Here is a 9,300-nt window from a genome sequence, read left to right as displayed (position 1 = left end):
GGACACCAGAAACCAGTGTCCAAGGTCTGTGCTGGCTTTCTATAACTTTCCAGGCAGAAATCAAAGTTCAAACTTTGAGCACTTTATACCTTAGAGACCACCTGCTTCTATTATTATTTATTCAATATTTTTATATCCCACCCTTCTTCTAGTTCTGGAAGACGGGGTGGCAAACAACACAAATACCAAAACAACCATCAGATCATATAAATATAATATAACAGCCTTAAAATCACAATATATTAAAATACCACACACAAAAAGCAGCAATAACTCTCGCTAGGGCCACAATTAAACAACTTTACATCAGAGTCTAAATGTCTGAACAAATAAAACTATCTTCAATCTTTGCTTGAAAAATTGGACTGTGGGAGCAAACCTCACAGCACCAGAGAGGAAGTTCCACATATGGGGCACCACCACAGAGAACGCCCTGTCTCTTGTCACCACCTACCCAGCTTCTGCTACTGGTGGGACAATGAAAAAGGTATCTCCTGAAGAATGTAAGGCAGCTGATAACAGGAAAAGTGCTCCTTCAAGTACTTGGGTCACAAGTAATTTAGGGCTTGAGATGCCATATGCAAGACCTGGAATTGGGATTGGGAGCTTACTGGCAACCAGTGCAGTGCTTTCAGAATCAGGGTGATATGATCCCTTCATGCTGCTTCCTCCAACAACCTGGCCACAGCATTCTGCATCAGCTGCAGCTTCTGGACTGTCTTTAAAGCCAGCCCCATGTAGAGTGCATTGCAGTAGTCTACTATGATCCATCATGGTTGAATGTGTCTTATTAACCCCACATGCTATGCCCTGTTAAATGTCAAGGCAATGTAGAGACCTTTTATTTTTGTAGCTGTGGAAGTTGATAAGAACCTGAATGCCTCAGCATAACCATGAGACAGCTTTGCTCGGGCAGGTATTTAGTGGCCAGGCCTGGCCCAAGACGTTTTGCTGCCTGAGGCAGAACAGCAAATAACCCGCAGTGCCCCACCCTAAGTCAAAGTGAAGAGTACCCAATGCCAGTCAAATTCACTTGGTGCCTGAAGGAGAAATTCCCACAAGTTCCTGTTGGTCTTCTTGGCAGTAGAAATACAATAATACACATTTTAAAACTAACAGCTTGCTCCCTTTCATGACAGCGTCCTAACGTGGCCATTTTATTCTGCCCAGTGGTAGGACCTGCCCTGTTTGCAGCCAAAGTTGAGTAAGTAATGTTTGTCATGGGGAACAGTATTTTAATTTTATTTTTACCCCTCCTGAGCATCTAGGACAGAGCGGAATATACGAGCAAATAAGAGGTGTGAAAGGCCAAAACAAGTTCCCTGTTTCCTGAAATACCCACTCAATAAACTCTGTTATTGATGATACTGAAGGCTCATGAATGTTCTAACAACTGAGCAGGAGGGATCAGTTATGGACTTTTGACATCTAGTGCAGCTGCTATGAGTGAAGCAGTGTTGTCATTTTCAGATACCCTCCATCACATTATGAAAGTAACTGTGAAGTAAGAATCCATTGTATATTACACAGAGGCAAGAAGAAGAAGAAGAAAACCTATGGCAATATTTTCTCATCAGGATCTATGGAAACCCATTATGCTGTCATAAGGGTATGAATTTCATTATGATTTGTAACAATGGCTTTGAAATTAACACTATCCAATAAAAGCAGCAGAACGTGGTACATTTTTCTACTTAGATTTTATTTCTTCTTTGTACAAGGCTTGGTTTCCTTTTTTCTGAATGTACAAATAACAATTTTAAATATTTTTGGAGCAAATATTACAGACGTTTTAACTATATAATCTTTACACAAGCATTTTTCTTGGTCAAAACCACTGAATAGGTTTGTGCCATTTTATTTTATTGTTTAGAAAAAATATGCCACTTCTGTAAATGCATTATACCAAGTAAAGCCAGGCAAGATTACATGGTTTAGCAAAGAGAATGTTTCAAAAGAATTATTAGCTAGGTTACAAATACTGATTTTTAACAGGTAAACCTCTTATTTGGGTTCACTATAAAAACAGAAATACGGTTCTTCGGAGGTCTGAAGTATTGGGCCTGATGCTATGTTAACCATTAATTTAAAACTGCTGCAGGAATGATTAGGCAGTAGTGCCATTTTAGCAAGTTTCGAACTATAACAAAAATTATATTCATTTTTTCTTCTATTCAAAAGAGCTAGTTTTATGTTTAAAGGCAATCAGTAAGTGGAATACATGGGAATTGTATATTTATGGGGGCGTGGGGTAAAGTTACATATGCATCTATGAATAAAAAGCTGGCTTTATGGTTAAAAAAGTAAAAAAAAATACTCTGTTGCCTCAACAACTGCATAAAACCATTTTTAAAGCTGTATTTCCAATGGAATATAATCCAGTGATTTTCCAGAATCACTTGAAATTTTATTCTGAAAAATGTAAGCTAGCTTCTTTGTATATAGAGTTAAAACAAATAAACTCTCAATGTAATTAAGACCATGCTAAGTTTGTATGGCTTTTTTAATTATCAAAGGCATTCAAGGTCCAAGAAGAATTATATGCCCAGGAACCTTTAGTCATTCTGTATTTCTTTGGAGAAGCTGGTCCAGTAATTGCTACAAGAAAAACAAAAATAAAAATAAATGCTTAAGTTATCACGTCACACGTTTTGTATTACTAGACATTATAGGGGAGAGAGGATAAGGTGATATAGGCATGCACATGCCATAACACTTGGGTCTCCAATGTGGTGCCCATGGACACCTCTCTTGACACCTGTCAGGCTCCCTGCTCTCCTGGTTTTTATTTTATCTCTTAAGATTAAAAATAATAATACACTAGGACGCTGGCTGCTGGTATGCTGCAAAGTGAAGGACTGCCCTCCAGCGCCATCTTTACCTTGGTTCAAGTTGTTTTGTGTTTTAGAGCTCAGACTCCACTTCTGCCTTGTACTTAGGCTCCTGAGCAAGTTACTTTTCTTTTAGATTCACCAGTTTGTCTTTTGGAAATAAGAGTTTTGTGACTGGCCATGCCCATCACGGCAGCCATCTTATGGGCAACCCCCCCTCCATGACAGCCATTTTAGGAGAGTGCCCTGACTCAAAATTCCAAATGTGCCTACTGACCCAAAAGATTGGGGGGACTTAGATCTAGGGATGGACGAAAGGGACTTACCTTGTCCCGCAGCTTGCTTCGTGGTGGGGGGGAGGCGCTTCGGTTCTCCCCCCAAAGTTCAGGCAAGGGGGGGGAGGCGCCCCGCCTCGCCCAGCCAAAATTCAGGCCGGGGGGGTAGGCGCCCCATCCCTCGCTGGCGAAATTCAGGCCGGGGAGGAGCGCCCCGTCTCCCCGGCCGTGAAAAAAAAAAGTAAAAAAACAACAACACACACCCGTGATAGGCTACGTAACGATTTGTGTAGCCTATCACGGCTAGATTTTCAAAGTCAGACGTGATAGGCTACGTAAATCGTCATGTAGCCTATCACGGGTGACTTTGGGGGGAAAAAAAGCATGTACGCAAATGGCGGCGCCCCATGCGTGCCGCCATTTGCGTTCCTTATTTTGGCACATCTAGTCTACGTAAAGATTTACGTAGACTATGGCGAAAATAAGGGCAACGCAAATAGTGTTCCCTTATTTTCGCCGTAGTCTACGTAAATCTTTACGTAGAGTACCCCTGTCCAAATAAGGAATGCAAATGGCGGCGCCCATGGGGCGCCGCCATTTGCGTACGCACTTTTTTTTTTCCCAAAGTCAGCCGTGATAGGCTACGTGACGATTTACGTAGCCTATCACGGCTGACTTTGGAAATCTAGCCGTGATAGGCTACGTAAATCATCACGTAGCCTATCACGGGTGTTTTGTTTTTTTTTCTGTACTTTTTTATTTTGTAATGGCGGTGGTGGCAGCTGGTCGGGAGACCGGCCGCCGCCCCCACCAAAACGCCGCCGGGACCCACCACCGAGAGGGACATTCGCCGAAGGTAAGTTCCATCCCGGGGGTGGGGCGGGTGGCTGGCGGAGAATTTCCCCAACACTTTCGGAGGGCCGAATGCGTCGGCACTCAGCTCCCCGAAGATTCGTGGAGAAATTCTCCACCATCCCTGCTTAGATCCAACCTTAGGTATGTAGCTGTAGCTCACAAGCTTTGCATGAGGGAATTCCTAAGCTGAATTCCCAGCTTCTCCGGGTAGGGCTGGGAAAGGCTCCTATCTGAAACTGCTGCCAGTTAGTACAGTAATAATACTGAGCTAAATGGTCTGACCTTACAAATTAAGCTTTTTTATGTTCCTTGCTAGGTACCTGATAAAGACTATGCCTGGAGACAGGAACACCATCACCACAATCACTATTTAATGGTTGTTTCTCAACCACAGCTAAATGCTGTTCAGATGGCAAAAATGGCCTGGTAATTCAGATAATTAATTTGATGGACAAACAAGATGAACTGGGGGGAGGAATCATAAATGGATAAATGAGTAGTGGGGATGGGATACTGGAAAAGCAACAGATAATGGAAATAGAGGTGTATGCTCCCTCTGTCTCCCCCCCACCCCATTCCCTTATCCAGTGCTTGGCAGGAAAGAAACTCTACCAGCTCCTCAATAGTTCTTCCATTGTCTATGTGCTTCCCCTGCCCTGTCAAGATTTCATTATATCTTATTTCCCAGCACATGATAGCAACAGGGTGAGGAGATTATTCACATGCATATATCCCCAGCCAAAGAGACAGTACGTTCTGATCACGCTACTACCTTCCCCAAGGCTGTGAAAACACCAAATGGAACCTTTAAAAATGGGACTTCTGGTTGTCCTGCTTGTTGATACAGATGTTGTATGAGAATATGGGATGACAGAACGCAGAAGGAAGCCCAGCCTCTCTTTTTAATGAGTTACAACATTTTGTATTAAATCCATTCATTGGAGAATCATTACCTTTTTGAACACTTCAACCCGCATCCTATTGCTTTGTAAGATGACCCGTTTCTGTTTCTCTTCTTGTTTCTTCCTCACTTCAGGCAGATTATTATAAATCCTGGAACATATGAAAAATTATTATGCTTAGTGTATCATTCCTGAATGTCACTCATAATTGGCATCTGGAAGGATAAAACACCTTCTGTGTCGAATATATGACAGTGCCTTTCAAAATATATCGTAATTATATTCCTATTGATATTACTAACATGCCCCATCTTAAGAGGGCAGTGCTGGAAACACTGTTCAAAACAACAAAGAAATTAACAGATCAAAATGCCTATTAAATATAGAATTCTATCTTATAACTTATCTATCTATACTAAGGAAATGTGGAACTTTCATCTCTTGGTTATGTCAAACTTCCCGCAGAGAACACTCAGCATTGCTGCGGGATGGAAAAGTTACTCTGCCTCTTCCAATGACTCTCTGGGTTGTCTCTCTAACGACTAAGCTCTAGGGGCCTCAATTTTTATTGAAGAGAGTACCTATACATGCAATAGCCCAGAACACCACTAGCACGTCTCCCCTTTCAGACATCCTTGCGATACAAAAAGCAGAAGTGTTAGGCACGTGCATCTTCCTATGGGAGTTTCTAGAAAGCTACTTTATAATACCATTTCAGACCATTGGTCCAGTAGCTCAGTATTGTCTACACCAGTCTTCCTCACCACCTCGTCTCCCTGTCTCATCTCTCCATCCCTTCCCTTCAGACAGGCATGTGCCAGCAGAAGCGAAAACAGTCAAGTCCTGCTGCTTTCCACGAAAGCTTTTTTTCTCACTCACTGCATTGCATGCCATTCACATAAAAATGCATTTTGACTTATGTGGGATTGGAATCTGAAATGGCTGAACCAGCTTTACAACTTATTCTGGCAGAAAGCTCCAGAGCAATATGATGGGCTGGCGCTGGCCCGCCAAAGAGCAAAGCAAACAACCGGCTGGGATGAAAAGATTCCCAGGGCACCTGCCCCAACTCTGCACATGTCTCAGAGAGTGAGCCACGGCTTGCATTTCTGCAGGAAGTGCATAAAGGCATCTTAGCAGCCAGTTGTCCAGGTGATGCCCCAGTCATTCCAAGGAAACACAATTGAGTGTGCTCTGATGTCCACCAGCTGGTCAGGACAAATGCCCTAACCCCAGCCCCAGCTTGTCTGGCAGAAGGGGGGGCCGTTGTGGGCAGGTGGGGAGAGAAGACGTGGATGGATGCCACTGGGTTCCCCCTAGTGGTGCCACCAGGCGGGGGAGGGGCTGGCAGAGCCCTCTTAAACTCTGCGCCCCTCCCCAGCCAAGCTCCCTCGCTCTCACGGCTCCCTCCCACTCCCCCTTCAGAGAGAGTCATCGCCCCAGGGCTTCAGGGGCGGCGGTGCTCGCCCCAGGCAGTGCATGCATCCTGTGCCCCTTGTCCTCCCTCCCCGCCGCCGCTTGGTCTTGCGCGGCGGAAGGCGCAGCGGCCGGCTCCAGCTAGTCCCCTTGGTCGGCGGCGGCTGGGGCTTGCGGCCACCTCGGGGGGGGGGCGACCACGCCGGGCAGCGCACGCATCCTGCGCCCCTTCTTCTCCCTCCCCACCGCCATTTGCTCTCGCGCTGCAGCAGGTGCAGTGGCCAGCTCGTCCCTCCTCGTTGGCGAGGCTGGAGCTCGTGGCGTCCTGCACCCTCTCTTCGTGTCTGCTGCTCGCCCTCGGGCCACGGTGGATGCGGCTGCTGGCTCCTCACCCTCTGGCTGTGGTGCACGCGGTGGCCACCTCCAGTTAGCCCTGGTTGTCGCTGGCAGCGAGGGATTGCCAGGTTGGCGAGCTGCGTGCCACTCACATTGCCCCGCTACACGGCAACCGCTGAGCTGGCCCCGATCCGGGCTCTCTCCTGCCTCCATCCAGGCCTTCCCTTGGCCAGCTCTTCCAGGCCTTCGGCCCTCAGGTTTGCGGTTTTTGCAGGGGAGGGCAATTGCCTTGATGGCTGGTGGGCCTCTGAGGCCTTGCCTCCAGTCTTCGAGCTGTCAAGGCAGCCTCTTACAATCTAGGGGCCCTGCGTCCACCTTCATTTGAGCAGGTTCCATCCTGTGGCTATTTTGAGCACCCCTCCCCCTTTCTCTCAAGCCATCATGCCCCCAGAGAAGGGTCAGGGGGGTGGTAAAGGGAAGGGTAAAGCTCCACAACCCCCCACAAAAGGCCACAACTTAGGCACAATTCCGGGTCAGGGGATGATGTGGGCCCAGTCTTTACTTCAATTCTCTCACTTCTGGAAGCAGCAGAACGCACTTCTGGGATCACCCCCCTCCTTCAGCCGGGCCTAGCAAAGCCACGGCGGCCCAGCCCAAGAGGCTGCGGTGGCAGACGCAACATTCACTGTTGCTTTCCATTTCAGCGTGCCTGGACGCCACTGAGGCCTGCACCTCGTCTTCGCAGGCTCACCTGGGTGGCACACCACCCCGGAGGCAGTCCACCCTCCTGAGGCATCTCTGTCAGCAGCACCCTGGATATGGGTGAGACGACCACACCGCACTTTACGTGGCCAGGCGGGAGACCTTCAGGGCCCTGGGGCTTGGTTGCCTTGGATTACCTAGGGATGTATGAAAGTCACTTACCGTTTCACGGATCTGCTTCACGGTGGGGGGGAGGCGCTCCATCCCTCCCCCCAGAATCCTCGATGGGGGAGAGGTGCTCCGTCCCTCCCCCCGGAGTCCTGCCTGGCCGGCTCTGCTCCGCAGGGATTCTGCGGAGCTGCCGGCTGGCTCCACCCGCAGCTGGACATCCAGCCGCTGGGCAGCAGGGACGCAAATGGCGGCGGCCGTAGCCGCGGCCGTTGGCGTCCCTGTACTTAACCGTGATAGGTTAGGTAAATATTTATGTAGCCTATCACGGCAAAGTAAAAAAAAACGCGTACGCAAATGGCGGCGGCTACGGCGGCCGCCATTTGCACTCGCTATTTACGTAGGCTAGAACAGCGAAAAATAGTGAACACGAATGGCGGCCACCGTAGCCGCCACCATTTGCGTACGCTGTGCCCAGCCGCGGCTGGCCAGGAGACCAGCCGCCGCCACCACTGCCGCACCCACTGCCGCACCCGCCGCCACACTTGCTGCCACCGCTGCCGCCGCCACACCTGCCACCGCTGCCGCCGCCCCGCCGCTGCCACCACCCTGCCGCACCCGCCACCGCATCTGGTGGCGCCGCCGAATCCGCCGCCGAATCCGCTGCCGCGCTGCTGATGCCGCCACCCCGCCGCCCCGGCCCCCGCCCCCGCCGAATCCGCTGCTGCGCTGCTGGAGTTGCCGCCGCCGCCCCAGGTAAGTGCTGTCCCAGGGGATTCCCCGGGGGATTCCGCGGGGGGGGGCGGGGGGAAGGAGGCCGTTCCACCACAGATTCCGCACGGCCGGATTCTGTAGAATCCGGCTTCACTGGAATCCATGGCGGAATTCTCCGTCATCCTAGGCTTACCTCCCTAGGGTGGCTGATCCTCCCAATATCCCAAACACCCCAGCCTCCATGGTTGGTGTGGCTCAGTCGGCTTCTGTTGGGTCCCAGTTCGTTTCATCTTTTGGGGGGTTCCCCTTCCTTGGTGGGGCCCGGCACCATGCCCGCCCCACCCGTCAATGCAGGAGACACCTCCCTCACATCCCCCTTTATGACGCTCGGGCTGCCTGCAGCTCCGTCAGTCACATCTCCACAGTAGCCCCAGCCGCTTAACTCCACTTCCACTAGCGTCTGGCAGGGCCCTGCCAGATTAACTCAGGACCCCTTGCCCCCGCCCGCTCAGTCAGGTGGCAATATTAGATCCTTACACTAATCCGGGGAGAGGAGCAATGCCCACCGGGGTGACTTCTTCTCCTGTTGGCTTTCACCTGAGGAGGTGCGTGGCTGGCCTATGACAAGGCTTTCCGCAGAAGGGCTGCTATTTACCCTTCTATGTACTGGGACCTGAAGGCCCAGGACATTTGGCTCCAATTTATGACTCCTTCCTGGCCGGGTTTTGGTGACAGATCTGACAGTGGCCACATCCTTACCAAGCTGTCTCCCGCATTGGCCCTCGACCTATTGTGGGTGCAGTGGTTCAGCATCGCTGGCTGTGCTGGGAGTACAGCTCCGAGGGTGCATACTCCTGGAACCCGTGCCGTTTCCGCCATGAGTGCTCCTTTTGTAGTGGACAGCACCCATGCACCTCTTGTCCAAGAGCCCGGGGATGGCGGGGTCCCCCTAGGGAAGGCCAAGGCAGTAGAAAGCCCGGTGGTGGACTACAGCCCCCTCCTAGAGAGCCCCAGCCTGGTTAGGATGGTGCCGCTCCTCTGGCTTTTAAGATGCTACCCCGACCGGGAGAACATGTTCTACTTGGAACATGCCTTCACGCT

At 49.9% G+C, this 9,300-nt stretch overlaps 1 protein-coding gene across 4 annotated transcripts in view; it reads right to left on the bottom strand.

Moving 5' to 3' along the window:
* Positions 1 to 1,680: 1,680 nt before the first annotated feature.
* Positions 1,681 to 9,300, bottom strand: part of C3H10orf90 (chromosome 3 C10orf90 homolog) — a 357,993-nt gene continuing 350,373 nt past the window's right edge. For 2 of the 4 annotated variants that reach the window (XM_084841445.1, XM_084841446.1), the window contains exons 8-9: positions 4,915 to 5,014; positions 1,683 to 2,598 (exon numbers count right to left, since the gene is read on the bottom strand). In XM_084841445.1, coding sequence (XP_084697571.1) covers positions 2,560 to 2,598; positions 4,915 to 5,014 — 139 coding nt within the window. In that variant the 3' untranslated portion in view covers positions 1,683 to 2,559. Of the gene's footprint in view, positions 2,599 to 4,914; positions 5,015 to 9,300 lie in introns of all 4 variants that reach the window. The other 2 variants (XM_084841447.1, XR_014788775.1) reach the window with 2 other exon arrangements.

The sequence above is a fragment of the Heloderma suspectum genome, chromosome 3 (genome assembly GCF_057233095.1).
Source record: "Heloderma suspectum isolate Gila_16-S chromosome 3, 16-S_ref, whole genome shotgun sequence".
In the NCBI taxonomy this organism is placed as follows: Eukaryota; Metazoa; Chordata; class Lepidosauria; order Squamata; family Helodermatidae; genus Heloderma; species Heloderma suspectum.
This window is presented reverse-complemented; position numbering and strand designations above follow the sequence as displayed.